This window comes from Pantherophis guttatus, chromosome 6 (genome assembly GCF_059756535.1).
Source record: "Pantherophis guttatus breed Tessera chromosome 6, ASM5975653v1, whole genome shotgun sequence".
NCBI classification, from domain to species: Eukaryota; Metazoa; Chordata; class Lepidosauria; order Squamata; family Colubridae; genus Pantherophis; species Pantherophis guttatus.
The window spans coordinates 75,579,786-75,601,839 of NC_142068.1; the positions used below are offsets into that span (position 1 = coordinate 75,579,786).

At 39.0% G+C, this 22,054-nt stretch overlaps 2 protein-coding genes across 2 annotated transcripts; both read left to right on the forward strand.

The window, feature by feature from the left end:
* The first annotated feature begins 206 nt into the window (after positions 1–206).
* TFAM (transcription factor A, mitochondrial) lies at positions 207–10,609 on the forward strand. The gene is made up of 7 exons (XM_034425967.2): positions 207–775; positions 2,647–2,780; positions 4,320–4,390; positions 4,788–4,937; positions 5,905–6,000; positions 8,169–8,225; positions 10,135–10,609. Exons 1-7 carry the CDS (start codon positions 708–710, stop codon positions 10,291–10,293), a joined length of 735 nt encoding a protein of 244 aa, XP_034281858.2. The 5' UTR covers positions 207–707; the 3' UTR covers positions 10,294–10,609.
* A 2,203-nt stretch (positions 10,610–12,812) lies between these two features.
* On the forward strand, positions 12,813–19,222 carry DNAJC9 (DnaJ heat shock protein family (Hsp40) member C9). Its single transcript, XM_034425968.3, has 5 exons — positions 12,813–13,108; positions 16,082–16,222; positions 17,223–17,477; positions 17,919–18,005; positions 18,779–19,222. Exons 1-5 carry the CDS (start codon positions 12,929–12,931, stop codon positions 18,887–18,889), a joined length of 774 nt encoding a protein of 257 aa, XP_034281859.1. The 5' UTR covers positions 12,813–12,928; the 3' UTR covers positions 18,890–19,222.
* The last annotated feature ends 2,832 nt before the right edge of the window (positions 19,223–22,054 follow it).

The following is a 22,054-nucleotide window of genomic DNA, read 5'->3' on the forward strand; positions in this document are numbered from 1 at the left end:
CGCCATCCTTTCGTTTCTCATCCCGTCTCTGGGAGGACTTGACAGGCACGTGGCTCATTGAGCCCGCCTTCATTTTTACCTCACCTATTCCTTCTCTTCCCGGCGTGGGCGGGAATAAAGTCTCCCTGTTCCCTGATTGGTTTTGCCGTAGACAATTGATTTCCCGCCAAAATGATCAAGTGCACGTGTATCACCAAAGAGCATTCGGGGGCGGGGTCACGGCTGGCTCCCAATATTATCCGGGATAACGGCAACAAAAGCTACTTCTTTGTCGGTGGCCAAAATAATAATAATAACCCCCCCCCCATCTCCTCTTTCCTTTCTATATTGTAGACCAGGGGTGGGCAACTGTGGCCCTTTTACAACCTGTGGACTTCAACTCCCAGAATTCCTGAGCCAGCTAAACTAAACTAAGCTGGCTCAGGAATTCTGGGAGTTGAAGTCCACAGGTTGTAAAAGGGCCACAGTTGCCCACTCCTGTTGTAGACTTACCATGGGCCAGGCATAGAAACCGGAAGTTGGCATAACCCCAACGTGTTTGTCTCCTGCCCCCCCACCTCTCGGGCTGCCTGGGCGCATGCGCCGAGCGGAATCCCGCCTCCCTTTATGTCGGCGGTGAAGGAACATCCGGGTCGCCCTTGAACCGCATCGGTTACCGCGCGGGGTTGGGGGGGGGAGGGCGAGGGTCGCCTGAGGGGAAGAGCGCGATGGCGGTAGCGCTGGTCGCTCGTCTGTTAGCCTCGGTATCCGTGTCTGGGCCACGCGGCGTCCTCAGGTAAAGCAAACCCCCGGCGTTCACGCCCGTTTTCCTTCTCCCAACATTTCTCTGTCCCGCTGACCTTCGGTTTGGCGGGGACCGGGCTGGGTTTTCGCAAGGGTCGTAACTCGACGCCGCTTTAAAAAAGGCCTGAGTCCTCCTGGCCAATTGGGATTCCAACGTCCCCGGCCGTTTGGAGGTCCATAAAGAAGCAGCTCGTTACCCACAGCCTCATTTTCACCTTTCTCCGTTATTTTCCTATCCTTTTTTTTGAGGGGGGGGTGTCTGTGTGTGGCTAAGGCATGAGGGGCCGAAGCACAGGCGTCTGTTTCAGAAAGCTGAGGTGGGGGGGAAGGGGACATAGTAATTCTGTACTTAATGGGGGCGTGAGGCAGTTTATAAAAAAAACACGAGCTTTTTAAGAATAGCGATTTTATGCTTTCTGGCAATAAAAATGCTTACCTGCCCCCTGTTAATTCCAAACTTCGCCTCCCTCAGCCTTTTCCCAATCTGGCCCTGCAGAGAAGAAAGGACCCCTGCTGAATACAGAATGACTATTATTTAAGATAAAAATGTGCTAAAATTAACGGGACTTCTTTTTTGAGCCCCGTTGGCTTTTCATCCCGGGTTATTTTACATTGGGAATGTCTTCACCATCGCTTCATCTGCCCTTCTTTTGAATTATAAATAGGCATTTACGTAAAGAAAGCTTTTATTAGAAGGTGTGTGCTGGTTTTTTTTTAATATATTTAAGGGATTTGAGAAGGGTGTATCTCTATTTAGTATCCATCTTATTGTTGTTTTTTTAACTTGTGTTTATAAAGTACGAATAGGTTAAGTGTTTTGGCTTTACTTGATTTAAAACTAAATCAAGTAAAGCGCACAAAACTAAAGCACCGCGCGCCGTTGCAATCCATAAACCAACAAAAAAAAACCCACGTTTTTCCAACTGTGATTTATACTCTTCTAAAGTTTTTGCTATAATGGGCACCTGCTGCTAAGACAGAAATAAGTCATCTGGTATTATGAATCCCCTGCACGTTGTTGACTTTGTGGGCTTTTAGGCTTCTGCCAGAGGTTGAAAAAGAGAAAGATCCTCTTTTGAATTTTGCGCGCTTCCCACTATTAGCACTCGCGGTGGTAGGAATTTCCAGCTGCCGTGATTCTCCTTCAATTCCTTTTTCATTGCTTTGCAGTTGTTAAGGGTTGTAAAATGTGGATTGTCTAGGTTTGAACTGAACTGTGAAGCTTTTGGGTTTTCTTGCAATTTTTATGCAAGGGTTCCCCCCGAAGATCTGAAAATTGTTTAAAGGGCTCTTCCAGATTGGGAAAGGCTGGCTTAGGGTTAATTTTTAAAACTTCCTTCCTTCCTTCCTTCCTTCCTTCCTTCCTTCCTTCCTTCCTTCCTTCCTTCCTTCCTTCCTTCCTTCCTTCCTTCCTTCCTTCCTTCCTTCCTTCTAGAATTCAGACAAATATGTTCTATGTAATATTTCTTATTGTTTGTTTCCCTCCTGTTTTCACTTCGATATTCCATATCTATCTTAGAGGAAGTTAAGGTGCAACTTTTAAAACCTTGGTGATTTTGTTCTAGGCTTAGGAAAAATGTTTGAGACATTATTTTTAATTTTGTAATTAGGATATCGTTGTAACTGACTCATTTATTTATTTTGCACTGATGATATAACCAGGGTGATAAAATGCAAAAAAACCCCAACCAAGTTGGGTTCATTTCAATCCTGAACTACAAATATTCTCTTTTATTGGTGACTGCTTTCTCTTACACAGTTTGTGTCTTTTTAAACAATGCCTAGTTTCTCATTATTTATATACTACTGTTACACAGTTTAGATATATTAATAGTTGATATATATTTTTTCTGTCTATCATAGATGCACTGTCACATCTTCACTGGAGAAATGTTTTTCAAAATATTTTAGTTCTGACAGTTGTCCAAAGCGTCCTCTGCCATCATACCTTACTTTTCTAAATAAACAGCGTGACTTTTACAAGAAAAAATATCCAGGTAAGTTTGTCTAAAGTTAAGAAATTAGTTCCTTTGATCTGTTTAATGTACTTTTATTGAATTTAGTAGTAATCCATTCAGTTTGCCAGGGCAGGTTATAAATATTGTAAAAATATTTAAGTTAGTAAAGTAAAAGAAATAATTCCACAGAAATCTGTTATATGTTATGCATATACCATATTTCCCCCAAAATAAAACCAAGTCTTATTTTCTTTTGGCTCAAAAATAAGTATTAGGGCTTATTTTGGGGAGATGTCCGTGCAACACATCAGGATCGGCTCTTTCCCGCCCGCCCCCACCATGCCTCTGCCCGGTTGCTGGGCCTGCAGCACCTGCTGTTGCTGGCCTTGCAGGGGCTCTTCGCCCTCCTGGCCATGTTGCTCTCGGCCGTCTTATTGGGCTGCTTTTGCCTGGCGCGGGGCAACTCAGGCCAGATCCCTGTCCTGTGCAATCTCCGTGGCAGCCCTGCAGTGGGAAAGAGGGAGAGATTGCCCCTTTCTCCTTTGCACCCCAAAACTCCATCTTCCCTGGCCGCCAAGCCCTAAGCCCGCACCCTTCTCGCTGGAGCAAGACACGCAACTCAGTGTTACTTGTGGAGGCCAGCCGGTGCAACACTGCTGCAGCTCCGGAGCAAAGCTCCACCTTCCCTCTGCAGGATTGCAAGGCTGGAGGCCTCCGCCAACCAACCCCCGCCCGGGCTGGCTCAGCAGCCAAGGAAGATGGGGTTTTGGGGTGCAAAGGAGGAAGGGGCAATCTCCCCTCCTTCCTCCATCCGTCTGTCCTGCTGAGGGGCCGCCATGGAGGGGTGGAGCCACGCTTCAACAGGCAGGAGCTGCATCAGGAGGCCTCTGCAGGTAACATTGAGTTGTGCATCTTGCTCCAGCAAGAGGGGTGCAGGCTGGGGCTCGGCCAGGGAAGATGGGGTTTTGGGGGTTCAAAGGAGGAATGGGCAATCTCCTCCTCCATCCTGCAGGGCCACCATGGAGCTTGCACAGGATGGGAGTGGCGCAGCCTGAAGACAACAGCAAGCAAGGCACTCCGGAGGTCATAGATCTGGGCCGAGTTGCGCCATGCCAGACAGGAGCAGTCCAGGAGGGTGGCCGAGAGTAGTGTGGCCAGGAGGGCGAAGAGCCCCCATGAAGCCAGTAGGTGCAGCAGCCCCAGCAGCCAGGCAGAGGCACGGGGCAGGGAGCCGATCCCAATGCGCCACACGACCTGCTGCCTTTTTTTATTTTTCCAGTAATTGCATCATTGGAATCTACTGTTAGGATTTTTTTTCCAAGAGGACAATCTCCTTAAAAGGTTATTATTCCTTTTTTCTTGTTATGTAAAACAACTGTGATTGTCATGTTTTCATAGTTAAAGAAATAAAGTTTGCTCACTAAATCTCGTTTAGATTTGTCAGATAATCGGGGTAATTGTGAATGGCATGGATACTAAAGTTTAACAGTCTGCCACTGCTCTGATATATATGTGTCATGTAAATTGTAAATCTTTATAGATTATTATTACCATAATAGTCATATTATTACTACCTAGAACTGAACAATCAGCAGCTCATGAAAGAGGTTGGGCGTATATGGAGGGAATTACCGCATAATGAAAAACAGGTATGTATGATTTTGTCCTCTGTATTATTTTTTTCCTTAGAAATAGAATATTATTTTCATAAGGAATCATGGAGCACGGTGGCTAATGTGGTTAGGACACTGGGTTGAGGTTAGCAAGCCCACGTTCAAGCCCTGAGTTCTGTGTTGGAGCAAGACAATCTTCCATCCTTTGCTCCAGCTCCTGTGAAAGGAACTTCCAACTGGGCAATGGTAATGTCACCAGCTAATCCTTTCAATCCAAAAGCATCGCTTCCAACATAAGTGCAATGCAGATTAGGAATCATGAACTGTAGAACTGACAAGAAATGCTTCTTGTATTCATAGAAATATAGTATCAATTCAGTGTTGCTGATATGTGTACATGTTTATTGCAAAATTTAGTTTTCTTTATTTTTAGCATTATGAAGCAATTGCAAAATCTGAATGGGATGTATATAAAGAACAAATGGCCAAATATAGATCTCAGTTAAATCCTGTAGAGGAGGCAGCTTTGAAAGAGGAAAAAAAGATAAGGAGGCAAATAAGAAAACAAGCAAAAATAAAGAAGGTTAGTGCTTACTATTTTCATTATCCAAATATTTGAGGACATTGTTGTTATACCAGCAAATCCTCAGTACCAAATACATTTGATCTTGATTTTGTTTGTGTGCAAGGTTTTTTTCCTTTCAAAATATTGTTAGCTGTGACCCACTTTGTATACTTACAATTATTTAATAAAGAAACCTCTAAATTGTGTTTATTTACACTAACAATAAATGACATGGGTCACACTTTTTGATCAAAATATATGTCATCAAAGGATATATTTCACATACTAATATCGGTGTTAATTTCTAACTCAAATTATATAGTTGCTCATTCACAATTGTGACACTGGGCTGTGAATATAGGATTAAAAACCAAACAAATAACAATAAAATAATGGTACCAAAAGACAAACCCTATTTAACCATATGAAAACTCAGGATCAAATTGATGGACCTTCCCAATTTCCAAGATGATGATGATGATGATGATGATGATGATTCGTTGCACAGTCAACTTGATGCTCAGATTGAATTTAGCATTTTTATTCACCTGTTCAGTCCTTCCCAAGGACCTGGAATAGGCAGATGTTGATGCTTGATGGTATTTACTGTTCCAAGTAAAACTGTCTTTTACAATTGACTGATAGTAACTTTTGTCAAAGCCAATAATAAAAAATAATTGGTTTTTGTCTCAATTAACTATAAAGCCAGTTTGTTTATATTCAGATTATTCCTTTCTGTTCTCCTTTACAATCTTCTGAGTCTTTATAATAAAATGTCTTTTAAATAATGTGATTAAAGTGCCTCATAATGGAATGCTGTACTAGTAAAACTTGTGTCTTTAGTAAGGACTGGAATTCAAAGCAGGCTCTGAGATACAGGATGCTTCTAAATTGCCTTAATGTACAGTCTCTTACTTTCCTTGAATGTGTTTCATATCAGTAAACACATTTGTTTTACAAAGGTCCTGTCCATTTGTTACTGTAGGAATTAACAGCATTTGGAAAACCAAAACGAAGTCGGAGTTCCTTCAATATTTTTGTTTCTGAACATTTCCAAGAAACCAAAGGCCTCTCAAATAAGGTAAACAAAATGAGATGGCAACTAATATAATGAGTGTTAAACTTTGTATTACTCCAAATCGCTGAAATGAATTGTTATACTGTAACCCCCTCTACTCCCCCAATGAATAAAATTAATGGTGACAAAAAATAATATACAGGTAGTCCTCAAGTTAGGAACACAATTGAGCTCACAAATTTATGTTGCTAAGTGAAACATTTGTTAAGTGAGTTTGCCCTATTTTACGACTTTTCTTGCCACAGTTGTTAAATGAATCATTGTATTTGTTAAATTAGTAACATGGTTGTTAAGTGAATCTGGCTTCCCTATTGACTTTGCTTGTCAGAAGATCACAAAAACTGATCATATGACCTCAGATCACTGCAACTGTTATAAATATGAACCAGTTGCCAAGCCTCTAAATTTTGATCATGTAACTATGGGGATACTACAACAGTTGTGTGAAAAATAGTCATAAGTCCCTTTTTTCAGTTCCATTGTAACTTCAAACGGTCATTAAATGAACTGTTGTAAGTTGGGGACTACCTGTATCACCTAATTTTAATGACTGAGTTTTGATTTTGTTACCCTAGGGGTACCTGGACTGTGTGGACTTGTGCAGTCAAAGAAGGGACCAAACCCCAGAATGAGTTTTGATAGAACTCAAGCATGATCCAGTTTTAAAACCTTTAGATTTTTTTTTTAAGATGATACTTTTTGCCAGGTTCCTTCATGTCCTATAGTTTGAGAATCCTTGACATTATATGGGGGATAGAAAATATTTTATAACATTTTAAACATGAAATTTCACAAAACTGCTGGTCTAAGTTTAAAATAAGTCATTTCAGGCATTTTGGAAGTGTTTCAAATTCAAGGATTTCTGTAATGTTCAAAATAGCCAACTTTAAGCTGAAATCATGGTCTTACTTGACACATTTCAAAGTGAAATGTTCTGTGGACCTATTTTTTATACTGATTATATCTAGATATGAGATCTAAAACAAAATTGGTTGTTGCCCATTTCTGATAACACAAGATTAAATTTCAGTATGAATTCTAAGATATAGAAGATCTTCCAATTTTGGTTGTAAAAGAAATTTCTTACTTTGGACTTCATGCAAAGCCAAGTAGGTAAATCATTAGTTTACAGCTTCCCATTTGTACTTATAGTGATTCTATTTTGCTAGATACAAAACAATAATTTTTTCATGTAATTCATCATAAATTCTGTCCTGTATATTAACTGTTCTAATTGAAGTGTGAATTTTGATTGATTCCTATCATTAAGGGCTAATAAGTTGGCAGAAATGTTAAGTGCTGAACAGAAAAGTTCTCTATACCTCTGGAGGTTTTGGCTTTTCCTTGAAGCCTAATAGATTGGGCACAGCATCTTTATGTGCATTGCATGAACTATAATGTTTAAAATTCCCAGATGGTCATGTCAGTAATGACCCTTAATAACGAAACCTAACCGTGGGAAAGTCTCAAAAAATAAGTCTATTCACCAAAGACTTCTTTCTGAGGTCTATCCTTGATTAAGTTTTGAAAGTCGTACTTTCCACATAAACCTACAACAGTTAGGCCCAATACATGACATAATGCATTAAGAACTAGATTATGCTCAGGGAATTAATAAGACCTTTTTATATTCTAACTGCATCTTGAATTGGTTTTCAGACAGTGTCATAGTGACAATTTTATCTGAAAAATTTTCTTGCTAATTTTCCTCTTTTTTTAGCAGCTAGTTTAAAGTTTTAGAGATTATTTCCAGTTTCAACAATAGGTTATTCACTGGTTTTGGAAATCTGCAGAGAAGAAACCACATGTTTTTAAATTAGCTAGCAAGTAAGAATTAAGGAAAGTTCTTTATAATTTATCAACTCTTCTTTTGCCATTTCACTTTTCATTCTTGCTTCATCCATAAGTCAACAAAAATTAATTTTGCTGACTTTGTAATTTTATTAATTGTGAATCACTTATTATTTATAGCTATACTTGTAGATTCTCACAAGTACCATAAATTGATTGAAGAGCAATATAAAATGAATTATAATTTATTTATCTTGGATCATTTGATAGTCTCATTTTAGAGTAATACATATTGTCCAATATAAGTACAGAACAAATAAAGTGGCTAAGGGATTTCCACATAATTTTAGTAAATTATTCTTTTTTTTCTTTTCACGTAGGAAAGGTTTAAAGCTTTATGTGAAGAATGGAAAAACCTGCCCAGTCCTCAAAAGCAGGTACTATCATAAAACTGGTATTGATGCCAAGTTTAACCTGATATCTAAATTAGGAATCTATCATATTTAATTCTGCAGCCAAGCGTTTTAGAACATTGATAATTGAATGCCCTATTGTGAAAGGAGTTATTGTCTATTTCATAGCTCTAATTATTGGAAACAGATGTGTGTATGAACCTAGGGCTATTGATTTATTATGTCTGAATTATGATTTGTTTATCAGGTGAAAAAAGATCAGGAAGAATGTATTAGTAAAATGCTTAAATTTGCTCATTCATAAAGCAGCTCCTTGCATGAGATGAAATAAGCTATATCTCATGAAAGTTATGCCATTCCATAAAATTTGTTATTTGAAAAAGGTATACCAGACTCTTGGCTGTACTAAGAGTAACATGGCTGTCCTACTACAATTCATAGAGAACTCTAATTTCTTCTCTCCTCTGAACCAAATTATATATGTATACTAGTGCGCAGGTATGGTTGGATATCCGGTTTGAAATTCAGCATATGTCGTTCTCAACCTACAATCATTTTGTCAGCAATCATTCTAAGTTACAACACCATTGAACGAATGGTAGTTAGGACTGATCATCAGAGTTCCAGCCATCCAGCACCCCCACAGTCACATGATTTTGATTATGACTTATGATTGGTTCCAGTAATCACATGATTACCGTTTGCAACCTTCCCTAGAAAATCAGTGGGCAAACTAGCATAGAAGGTCACAAGTTGCTGAGATAAGTCTCCCTACCCTGTACACCTTTTCTCGGCCCCTCTGTGCTTTGGGTGAACTGTGGCCTCTTACGCACACTCCTGCGCTCTTCCTCCCTCCCTCCCTCGCCCGACAGCAACCAGTTACCTGCCTGCTGACATGGGGCTTGCCACTTCCTGCCAACTTCCCCACTGACTTTGGCTGTGGAAAGCCAGCAAGAAGTTGTCTTACCTAACAATCATTGGGTTCAGTTTACAACCACTTCACTTAGCGATGGAAATTCCAGTTTCGCTTGCCTTTGTAAGTCGGGTACTACTTGTACCGCAGACTTTAGTTTTCCTCCAAATAACTGGAGAAGCGGGTTCAATAATTTCAGGCTGAGACCTGAGACTGAAGGGAATCAGATTTTCCTATTACTTAAAAAATACAATTATAAGGCCTCGTTTTACTGATTATTAAATAATACACGTAGCTATTTAAAAGGAACTCTTATGTGACCATTAAATTCATCAACAAATTCTTCACCATGCCTGCTTTGTGCATACATACAGTACTTTTTAAAATTCAAGCAGTATTTTAATGATAGACATTGCAAAATTCAATAATATTGAAAAGCTGAAACAATATTTGTAGTTTTAACAACATCTCAGTTCCGGTATATAAATTTTAGGTTAATAATATGAGCAAATTTGCCTTAAGGTTTATTATTTTCACCTTAAGATACTGATTAAAGCATACTGCCATACTGCCAGATATGAAGGCTTATCTTGTCTGTTTCAAACAGAAAAAGGATCATAGCTAACCAAGCTCTGATTCCCTCCCCATTCATAGGAATTTGCATGATTTGTATAAACAGCTCCTATATAATGTTAAATCCTGTGAAACTTTACAGATGGCTGAGGTTTTGCAGAGAAATGCTTCATTTGTTGTGTGACAGTTTGTGCAGAGAAATTCACTAGTTTTGGAATCCCATTTCATTGTAACTGTTTCATATATGAAGCTAAACCATAATGAGATTCATTTGATTTTGGTTTAGAGTGTTATGCAGGCCAAGCCTGTATAAAGGTTTATAAAGGTTTATAAATTGTGGTTTATACCTTTGCACAATTCATATGAATTGCTTTCAATTTGGGATTAATCAAAATGCGGTTAAAGATTGTGACTTAATACATGTGACTAGCTCATACTATTTTACAGGTCTACACCCAGCTTGCAGAAGATGATAAGATTCGCTTCGAAAATGAAATGAGATCATGGGAACAGCAAATGAAAGCAAGTGGGCGTGGAGATGTTCTAAATTATAAATTCAAATTGACGCGAAAACGAAAAAAACCTGAAACAGAACCTTTAAGCTGAAAATAAATATTTGGAAAGCAATATTGTTTCATCAGCAAAAAAGAAAACCAGTGCAAGAGTAAAGCCATCTGAGGAATAAGTTTAAAAATATCTTACTTGTTATTCCTGACTGCAAGTGAAAATCATTTGTCATTTATTGAGGGTTATTCCCCATAAATACAAGTATTTTACTTTTTTTGTAAACAGTCAAGCGTTTGTAATCAAGTTTGTGGAAATTTAAGTGATCGCTAATCATGAGAAAGGTTGTATTTTTTTTTTAAATGTCTAAATAACTATTGGACAGATTTTTTTTAATTAAAACACCTTGAAGTACAAACCTGTGTCTTGTGATTTATAAGAATTTAATTGAAATATTTATTGCAGTGAAATATTTATTACAGTAATTTAGTGGGGAAATAATATATGAGAAAGCATATATATATATATATATATATATATATATATATATATATATATATATATATATATATATATATATATATATATATATATATATATATATATAACAAATTTCAATCATGTAGTTTAACCATTAGTCCACAAATTTTCAGTAGTATTTTGAAGATGCATTTTAATGTGTGTCTAATAACAGCACATATGTATATACACATAAAGCAATTGCAAAAAATAATGGAACTATAATAAGGTTTATGCAAAATATATTAGTATTGTTGTTTAGATCTGACAGAGTGATTAGTACTGCAATAGCACTTAACACTTAGACATATATATCGCTTCACAGTGCTTTACAGCCCTCTCTATGCGGTTACAGTCAGCATATTGCCCCCAGCAATCTGGGTCCTCATTTTACCCACCTCGGAAGGATGGAAGGCAGAGTCAACCTTGAACCTGGTGAGATTAGAACTGCCAAACTGCTGGCAGCCGGTGATCAGCAGAAATACAGTACTGCATTCTAACTACTGTGCCACCACTGCTCTTGTGTCATAACTTGTGTCAGCAGAATGAATCCTAATATATTTCTTCCACTCCAGAATTTTGGAGTCGCAACAGATTTGAGATTTGGGCTGTTAGGCGAGGGAAAGAAATTCCAATGAATAGAATGAAGGAACATACAACTTGAATGTTGCTGATAGGCCTCTGCCCAACTAGGTGGAAACAATAGTGTACAGTAGGGGTGTCAAGGCCAATGGGCCGAGTCCAGCCTGTAGGGTGCTTAAATCTGGCCCACAGGACTAGCCTGGAAATAGCAAAGGACCGGCCCATGGTGCCTCTGGCAGCCAAAGCGGCGTGAAACTTTACTGATTTTCTTTCCAAGATACCTATTTTACTGGGATTTTTTTCACCATTGCACTATTTTCCATCATTGGAGGTAGAGGGTTTCATCCCAGCTTTCAAACTGCTCAAACAAGGACTGCAACATTTTAGTGCTGTAGACCAATGGTGTCAAACTGGATTTCTTCAAGGGCCGGATCAGCATTGTAGGGTGCTGTGGGCTGGCCAGGGGGGTGACGGGATGGACGCCTGCTGGCCAAAATGGGACGGGGGCCGGCTCATAAAATAGGTATCTTGGAAAGAAAATCAGTAAAAGGTTTCACATTTGTGATGTCTGGTGTGTCAAGAAACCAGTATATTTTAATATTTACTTTATTAATATATAGACCAGTGGACAGTAAATATTTGTACATGAGCAAACCAGCAATTGTCAATGACAGCAGAAATACTCCAGGGTGCCCAGGTAGAGTTTGAGAGAGAGCTAGAATTAGGTTGCATCACTATACAATCTTGGTTGTGGAAAACTAGGATACAGAAAGGAACCCCTCCCCCATATGATTCTGGACCACTGCTATTTCGGGGGTGGGGGTGAGCTTGAAGGAGAAGGATGTTGAAGCGGAGTCACCAAGAGACTGAAATCCAAGCCATAAGTGATTAGTCAAAGTTGATGGCTGCAGCCCTAGTCACCTTGATTCAGACAAACTTTCGCTTGGATTCAGAGTCTCTGATTTGCCTACTCTGCTCTGAATGAAGATTGTTGAACTTAATAACAGAACATATATAACATATAAAATAACATATTGTATGTTATTTTAATTTTCGGCTGTTCACCGCCCTGAGTCCCTTCGGGGAGAAGGGCGGGATATATATATATATATATATATATATACACACACACACACACACACATATATACACACACACACATACATATATATACATATACATATATATATATACATATATACATACATATATATATATATACATATATACATACATATATATATATATATATGTATGTATATATATATATGAATAAATAAATAACAGAAACGGTTGGGGTTGGGGGGTACGTCGGTCGTAAGTCGAGGACTACCTGTAGCTAGCGCGCACGCGCGCCTCTACCTATTTCCCTATCTCTACGCGTTCACGCTCACCCGGGTCCTTCGGTATCCTTGACTCCCTTTTGTTTGCGACATCTTCTGACCCGCGCCGTAAAATAAAAGGTGGGGGCGGGGGCGGGGGCGGGGGAAGACCACGACCGGCGGGAAAGCCCGGCGCGTGCGCGCTGCGGGGCGGCATTCGCGCGTGCGCACAAGCGACTGCGGGGGGGGTCTGTTCCGCGGGAAAAAAACCAAACAAACCACCTAATAACAACAACAACAACAAGAAGAAGAAGATGGGTTTGCTGGAGCTGTGCCAGGAGGAATTCGGTGCGGGCGACCTGTACCAGGTGCTGGGCGTGAGGCCTGAGGCGTCGGCCAATGAGATCCGCCGGGGATACCACAGGGTCTCCCTCCGGGTGCATCCGGACCGGGCTGAGCCGGCTGATAAGGAGCGCTCCACCCGGCATTTCCAGGTAGAGCCGAGCTCCCGGGCGGGGGGGGGGGGCGGTTTATTTTCCCCATTGAGCCCCTGGACCGCGGAGGGGAGGTTGGGGGGGGGGAAGTTACTTTGGACCAGTAGGAGGATGGGAGACCACCAGGAAACCCTAGACTGGGAAGTTAAACAAAACACACACGCGCCTATCTTGGAAGAAGCAGGGGTAAATTTGCCTTGAAGAAAGCCGCAAGGATGGCTTGAAGTTGGACTCCTCTTTTAAAAGAGGTGACAAGCCTTGGTTAAACCTCAATGAAAGGTAACCTGGGACGGACCTGGTGCTTAAGTGAAGGAGACTGGATTGGAAAGTTAACACTTCTTCCCGTTCTGTGGTTGAGGATATTTTGGGGGGGGGGGAGGGGGGGAGGGAAGGCAGGTGTAAAATACAAGAAAACCCATGTTAGTTAGTTAGCCAGGGCAACAGTACTACAAAACCCATATTGGCGAGGATCGCAAAGGCCATACTGCGCGGCCCTCCATGCACCTCTTAGCCTGAGTCAGGGTGGATAAAAATCAATGATTTTTTTTTAAAAAATCAAAAAAATCAGATTTTTTTTATTTAAATCGGATTTTTTTGATTTAAATTGGATTTTTTTGATTTTTATCGAATTTATTTTAATAAAAAACTTTTGGGGTAAAAATCTATCGTAAGACAGTTTTCTATTTAAGATACATAAATAATTTAGTTTATTCAGCATGAAATGGAGCTTAGTTATGTAGCATGAGGCTGTATATTCTGCAACAGTGGGACTATCGGTGAGTCAACAGTGGGTCAAAGGAGTAGCAGAGATGACAGTTGCTCTTTAAAAATTATGATTTAAATCGAGTTGATTTAAATCAAGCCTTTTTACTAGTGATTTAAATCATGATTTAAATTGTGATTTAAATCAACTCGATTTAAATCAAATACACCCTGGCCTGAGTACAGAGAAAACTAGCAAGTGGAAACGTTTCCAGTCATTGCATCTTCGGGGAGTAGCCAGAAAGAGGACACCCATTACAAATAACAATGGAGAGAATATAAATAATGGAGGTGTAAGCTAGTGTGGCAATCAGCCTGGGTTGAGATTCTGGAGGGGTCACTATAAACTTTAAACTGACATTCTCTGGCTAGCTTTTGGCTTGATGTAACCTCCCAGGTTCAATTACGTGGTGGCTCGGTGGCTAAGACTTTGAGCTTGTCGATCGAAAGGTCGACAGTTCAGCAGTTCGAATCCCTAGCGCCGCGCAACGGGGTGAGCTCCCATTACCTGTCCCAGCTGCCAATCTAGCAGTTCGAAAGCACATAAAAAATGCAAGTAGAAAAATAGGGACCACCTTTGGTGGGAAGGTAACAGCGTTCTGTGCGCCTTTGGCGTTTAGTCATGCCAGCCACATGACCGCGGAGATGTCTTTGGACAGCGTTGTCTCTTCAGCTTTGAAACAGAGATGAGCACCACCCCCTAGAGTCGGGAACAACTAGTCCATATGTGCAAGGGGAACCTTTACCTTTAACCTCCCAGGGCTGGGGGAATGGCGGTGAGGGGGAGGGAAAAAAGTGGAGATGGGACTCCAGCCTCTTTGTGTCAATCCAGGCTTGTGGCATAAAAGAGGTGGGCGGAAGCATCCCAGATAATGCTCAGATTTGTGGTGGAGTATTCTCAGACCCATAAAAGCCTTCTAATTTGAATTATTTGAAAAGGAAGCATGTCCTCTGCGGTTTCTGGCCTGCCAATTCCCATGAGTTAATTTTAAAGACAAAAGTTTTGGGAACTTGGCTTGCATCCTGTTTTGGACTTATTAGAATTATTAGTATAGTCTTATTAGTATCAGTACCTCTGGTTAAGAACTACTGTGCTATAATGATATGCAGGGCTCTGCCCAGTGGTGAAATCCAATTTTTTTTACTACCGGTTCTGTAAAATGGTACAGAAAAATGTGACTTATGATTGGTTTTTCAGTTACATCCTGATGGTCATGTAATGAAAATTCAGGTGCTTGGCAACTGGTTCATATTTATGACCGTTGATGTGTCCCAAGGTCATGTGATCCCCTTTTGTGATTTTCGGTCAGTGGGGAAGCCAGTTTCACTGAACAACCGCATTGCTCACTTATCAACTGCAGTGATTCACTTAAAAACTGTGGCAAGAAAGGTCATAAAACAGGGCAAAGCTCACTTAACAAATGTTTCACTTAACAACAGAAATTTTGGGCTCAATTGTAAGTCGAGGACTACCTGTATTACCATCCTGTGGTTTTGAGGTGTGGCTTTGAATTGTAGGCTGCTTAGAGTTAAATGAAGCAACATAAATGTGCTTACAGTAAATAAATTAAATTGTTGTTTTTTATAAAACATATATATATATATGTTTTATATATATTTTGAAGATTCAATTGTTTTGTTTTAAAAAGAGTTTAAAAGCTATTACTTTAAATTCTGCTTACTTAGGTAAAGGTAAAGGTTCCCCTCACACATATATGCTAGTTGTTCCCGACTCTAGGGGGCAGTGCTCATCTCCGTTTCTAAGCCGAAGAGCCAGCACTGTCTGAAGACGTCTCCGTGGTCATATGGCCAGCATGACTAAACGCCAAAGATGCACGGAACGCTGTTACCTTCCCACCAAAAGTGGTCCCTATTTTTCTACTTGCATTTTTTACGTGCTTTCGAACTGCTAGGTTGGCAGAAGCTGGGACAAGTAACGGGAGCTCACCCCGTTACGTGGCACTAAGGATTCGAACCGCTGAACTCCCGACCTTTCAATCGACAAGCTCAGCTCTTAGCCACTGAGCCACCGTGTTCCTCACTCTGCTTACTTAGAGTGGCCCAATTACAAATTGATAAGTCTTCAGTAGTAGATTTATTATTAGAAAGAATTATGATAATGTAACATTCTTTATCCTAAAATAGGGAAGAGGCAAGAGGAAGGGAGCAGGCCATTTATTGAATTATTGAGGTTTGTCTGTATTCTCCTAGATCCTGGGTAAGGTTTATAAAATACTAAGTGATGAGGAACAGCGGGCGCTGTATGATCAACAAGGGATCGTGAATGAGGAATCATCTGTATTGACTGAAGATTGTAACTGGGAAGCATACTGGAGATTGCTGTTCAAAAAAGTGGGTTGTTGTTTTTTTTTTTTTACTGTATACTAACTATATAATTGAATTGCCAGAATTAGTATTTCCAGGATAACATTTTGTATATATTATAATTGAGTACGTTTTGTATAATACATCATTTTATCATGGACTTTTATCATAGCTAAAGCCAATTGCCAGGGTTCTTTTTTATAGAATAGAATAGAATAGAATAGAATAAAATAGAATAGAATAGAATAGAATAGAATAGAATAGAATAGAATAGAATAGAATAGAATAGAATAGAATAGAATAGAATAGAATAAGTGTGATTGGACACACAAGGAATTTGTCTTGGTGCATATGCTCCCAGTGTACATAAAAGAAAAGATAAGTTCATTAAGAATCATAAGGTACAACACTTAATGATAGTCATAGGGTACAAATAAGCAATCGAATCATATTAGGAAACAGTCAATATAAATCGTAAGAATACAATTACTTCATTGTTCCCGACATGGGCAGCAAACAAGTTGAATAAAGAAGGCTTAGTAAAAGCTATAATTAAAGAGAAGCAGTTCTGATAATTCTGGAATTTTATATAAATGGCAGAAATTATTAATTTTTAAATCCATTTTTGCCAAAATACAAGTAGCTTGTACTTTTTTACTCTGAGCCCTAAAAATCCTGAAGTTACTAATGAACATGGGCCTTTCATGTGAACTTCCCAGACTTAGAACTCTAGAATCTCCAAATAGAACAGGAAAATATTCAGCTCAAAACTCACAGGAGCTGCTGCCAAGCAGTGATTACACTGCTGAACTAGGTAAGTTGCTGATTTTACTTAAATTGAGACCGTCTTCTCTGGTCCTAGACTCCACATACAGAATACCTTCTTATTTCATAAAATTTGGTTCAGATGAGCTTGAATGATTAGAAAAGAAAAATCTTTTTAAATAACAGTGAATGTAGAACTTAGAAAGTATTTCTAACTTGAGCTTGTTAAAAAAAGTGTCTTAATTTTTTTTTAATCAATTAGATAACTGTAAAAGATATTAAAGATTTTGAAAAGAAATATAAACATTCCGCAGAAGAGCTGGAGGACATTAAAGCCGCATATGAAGACTTTAAAGGCGATATGGACAAAATCATGGAGTCTGTGCTATGTCTTGATTATACAGATGAACCAAGAATAAAACAGATTATTCAACATGCTATTGATTCTGGAGAACTTCCATCTTATAAATCCTTTGTAAATGACTCTAAGAGAAAGAGAAATGCAAGAAAAAGGAGGGTATGTTTAACCGGTGATAAGATTTATTAATAAAGATTGTAACACTAAATATTATTATCTTTATATTATAATCCTCATGTTTTTAAATCAAGGTGGAATTGTTGAAAGTGACTAATCCCCTTATCTTTTGTATTATCTTACATTAGTGACTTTTTAGAAAAGTGTTTCTAAAGCTATGAATATAATAAATCTAAAGTTAGTAGTCAATGACATGTACAGAATATACATATGTGTTTAATTGAAGATTACTAAAACAGTTATTAAGGTTTTGGATTTATTCCTGGGGATTCACTTTATCGTAAATTCATGTGTGGCTTTGGCCAGTTTGACTCAAAGGATGGTTGCTGTGGGAATATTTCCTTAAATGCTAAATAAATTGCAGTTGGTGATTTGGGTTAGGAAAGAAATGGATAATTCATTTCAGTATTGTTGCTGTTTCAGGCAGAAAAGGAAGCTAAAGAGGCAGAAGAATTGGGAGAACAAATGGGACTTGGTGAAGGAGATGATGATCTGAAAGTATTAATTCAAGTAAGGTTATGAAAAGACGCTTAAAGATCATTGGGGAAAAAATCATTTCTAAACTGATTAAAGAGTCAGTTTAATCTCACTCTTTAATCTGGGAATCTGTTTCTGATCTGTGTAGCATATTTAATTAACAGGCATCTTGATAACAGCTCATGGATGCTATTGTTTCTTCCTTTATCATTTTTAAACAGTAGTTTTAATTTTTTCAGCAACCTTATTTTAAATCTGTACATTTTAAATACTTTTAACGTAGATGCTATTGTACAGTTTCTGAATTATTTTGATAAAATGTACACCCTCATGTAATGACCCCAATCTGTTCAATTAATTTTGTCATTAAGCAGAATGGTAGCTAAACTAATCCGTGACTAAGAGAGATACTACAAAGATTGCTGGTTGCTGCCGTCTCATTCAGATAAAGTTCTCTAATGCAGGATTGTCAAACTGGCAGTCTTCACAGGCCATGCCCACCCTGGCTCCGCAGAGGCAAAAAACCATCGTGATACGTCACAATATGGCCTGCGATGTGAGCGGGTTTGACACGCCTGCTCTAGTGCATTATGCCAGCGTTGCTCTCACTCATAGAGTATATTCTCAGGTGCAAAAATTTAGTGTAAGTGTGCATTACTAAGAAAAAAAAATTTACTACCATTTATTACCATATTTGCAAATGGTCACTACCTGAGGTAGTTGCTAAATGAGAAGCTGTAATTCTTTTTATAATAGAAGCTAATATTTTCCATTTTTAACCAGCTTGTTTTTATCCCATTTAACAGAGCAGAATGGATAGTAGAAAAAAAGAAATGGAAGATTTTGTGGCTCAGATGGAAGCAAAGTATGCTAACGTATCCAAAAAAGGAAGAAAGAAAGCAACTGCTAAAAAATGACTGGTTTTATAAATGATCTTCATTTATCCCTAATTTGCAGCACACTTTCAGCAATTACTTGATGTGAAAGAAAAAACACAGCAGGGTTTTTGATACAATTAGCAAATTTCCAGCAAAATAGCTGTGAATGTTTTGGAGGAACAGCTTTTCTGCATGGAAAACTTGATCAAAACCTTACTATACTATATTTCTATAAAATAATATTGTTCGTCTGTTAAGTTGAATGTAAAACCTTTAAAAATTTTTTAAAAAAGAGTAAATTGTTAAACTTAAATGTGTTTTCAGAAGTGTATCAGAAATACTATAAATGAAACTTACAGGTATTTGGAAACACTTTGAAATGACGTTAAGTTAATTTTTCATAGGTACAATAGGTAAACTATTATCGGGACAGTGCCTTCAGTCCAAAATGATGATAGTTCATATGCATCCATAAAGACTCTATATTGTAAACATTTCTAACAACTCTACAAGTAATTTTAACAGTGCTGCATGAACTGAAATCTTTATTGGTGTTAATGCAGCGAGATTGAGATCTGGAAGAGAAAGTTTCTTAAAAACAATTATGAAATTGTATCAATATTTGTGAGGGTTTGAATTCTCTGGATATGTCTGACGTAAAAGGGGGTGAGGATCAGTCTTTGAATATCTTACCCCTCAAATTCCATTCTGGAAAAGATGCTGGCTGTGGCAAAACCCATATCCAACCATTTTGACAGGCTCAAACCCAGGCTGGCCGAGATGGGGAAAGTAATACTTGTCTTTCTAATCATATCTCTTCCAATATCTCTTACAAGCATAAAACAAAAATATGCCCAGTCAATACAAACGTGGCAAAACTCTTACTGTAAGATCCGAGAGTCGGCAGGTTGAGAGCAATATAGGAATGACAACTGTTGTAAAAGCAAAAACAATGCACTGGAAGATTGCATAATTAACAGGTCAGCTACTCAAATTGCAATTCCAGTATTTTCCGAGCATAAAAATTAATCTGATTTTGAACAGAATTATTTCTTATGGCTACCTAATCTAATAGACTGGCATCAGTCTGCAGCCTGCTAGAAACTGGACCATGAAAACAAGCGAAGCCCCATTCGTGGGATGTAAGAATGGGTCCCTGATGTCCAAAGGGTTGGGGGGGGCGCTGTAATAGATTCTGGATGACCTACAACAGGGGTCCCCAACCCCAGGTTAGTGGACCAGCACCAGTCTACGGCATGCCAGAAACCAGGCCGTGCGAACAAGCTAAGCCCAAAAGGTTGCGGCTTGCTGACCTACAATATCAGAATATATAATACAATCTCAGAATATATAATGGCAGCAAAAGTAACAGCTCAGACTAAAACAAATAATCATAACAATGAACACCCCAGTCCTGAGAACATTAGCTATGGAGAGGAAAACAAGGGTTATGTGCACAGACCCATGTGACTTGGATTCCCAGGGCTGTAATCCATTTGAGCGCATTACTGATTTTCAGTGGCAAAATTTCCTAACCATTGAGAGATGGCACAAAAGCAGACGATATATTCCAAAAGCATAGGCATTTCTTCCATTTCTTGAGAGTAAGTATCTGCCTTCATGGTGTTCCTCAACCAGATGCATCATTTCCCCTATCCATTTGGTTTTTAGCTAAATTCATAGGTAGCAAAAGGTTTATGGCTTCTTCATTGTATGAAACCTAATTTTATCTTTCTCATAAAGCTACAATTGAAAAAGTGGCCTTCCTGGGGGGGGAAAAAAACATTTCTTGATAGGAAAGGCAACGCTGCTTTAACATGTCATTCAGGCAGTTTATTCTTCCTAAGCAACACATATTTTTGCATGCCTGCTTTGTGGAGGAGTGAAGGAAACCAATATGCACAGGAAAAGTAAGCCAGTTTAGGGATCAAAATCAGAAAGATTGCTAATGAGAACTTGATAAAACCCAAAAGGCATTACTGCTAATTAAAGTGGGTCTATGACCAATTTTTCCTGTTGATGGAGCCTCCAAAACGCCATAACACCCCGTTTTTGCCCATAGCATTTTCTAATAGAGGAGGAAACAGTCTGGTTATTTGCTGTAGAACATTAATCAAACTTACTGTGTTGTTATTGTTCAGTAAAACTGGATTTCTTCAGAAGATCTGAATCAGCAGGCTAATCCTGCTGCTTGATTGTATGGAAGGCACAATACCAACAAATGAAAATGCCCTGATGGCTGAAGCAGAAAATTAAGACAATATTGATGTTATTAAAAGCAACTCCACTTACCAACTCCAAGAGCAGCAAGTATTCTTTAGCCACTTTCATATGTAACATTACATCAGAGAGACGAGTATATTTGAGGAGTTGCCTCTTCCCAATCACATCCGCTCATCCAATCAAGTCCAGCAGGAAGGGCATGTTGGGACCTCATCCACAAAGGAATGTCATCTGATGTGTCCCAAGAGGAGAGCCTTTTCTGCTGTGGCACCTGTCTTTGGAACATCACTGCCCCAGAGGTCAGATTGGCCCCAACCTCGCCAGTCTGGTGACGTGTCTGGAATTTACAAAGTGGCTGTATTGCTAGGAAAATTGAGTGTGCTTGCTTGTAAATTATGGTTTTTTAAATAGTTTTTAAAGCTTTTAATTACTTTCGTTACAATTTCTGGCTATTGTGTTGTATTCAGGGGTGGGTTCTACTTAACCTTTACTACCGGTTCACAACAGGATCACGCGCGGACTCGCTTCGCTCATGCACGCGCCTTGCTTCTGCACAGAAGCTTCTGCGCATGCGCACATCGCCTGATGACATCTGGGGTGGTGGGCGGGGCCTCCCGCCGGTTTTACTACCTGTTCTTGCAAACCGGGGGCAACCCACCACTGGTTGTATTGTTTTGTGCTTTTTAACTTTAAGCTGCTGAGTGTCACATACATGAGTGGCTCTATAAGTTTAGCAAATAAATAAATACTAACTTTTCTGAGTGATCTGACCCAGAGATTCTCAGCCTACCGTGTTACACAGGATTGCCTTGAAGTTAAAACTACATAGCATACTTACCCTCCCTTGAGTTCTTTGGTGGAAAAAAAAATAGAATGAAAAATTTTAAAAGTATTCTGGAAATTCATTTTTCCATTTCCAATTTCTACCACTTTTAAATCCAGGAGGTAGGCCCCAACCCTGATATTTAATTTCAACTCAAA

Bases quoted from the DNA above. Each gene is read 5' to 3' on its own strand.
- DNAJC9 (XM_034425968.3), top strand. From the start codon at position 12,929: ATGGGTTTGCTGGAGCTGTGCCAGGAGGAATTCGGTGCGGGCGACCTG. The intron at 13,109-16,081 runs GTAGAGCCGAGC...GTATTCTCCTAG, and splicing joins GCTCCACCCGGCATTTCCAG to ATCCTGGGTAAGGTTTATAA. The intron at 18,006-18,778 runs GTAAGGTTATGA...CCCATTTAACAG, and splicing joins ATCTGAAAGTATTAATTCAA to AGCAGAATGGATAGTAGAAA.
- TFAM (XM_034425967.2), top strand. From the start codon at position 708: ATGGCGGTAGCGCTGGTCGCTCGTCTGTTAGCCTCGGTATCCGTGTCT. The intron at 2,781-4,319 runs GTAAGTTTGTCT...ATTACTACCTAG, and splicing joins TTACAAGAAAAAATATCCAG to AACTGAACAATCAGCAGCTC. The intron at 4,938-5,904 runs GTTAGTGCTTAC...TTGTTACTGTAG, and splicing joins AACAAGCAAAAATAAAGAAG to GAATTAACAGCATTTGGAAA.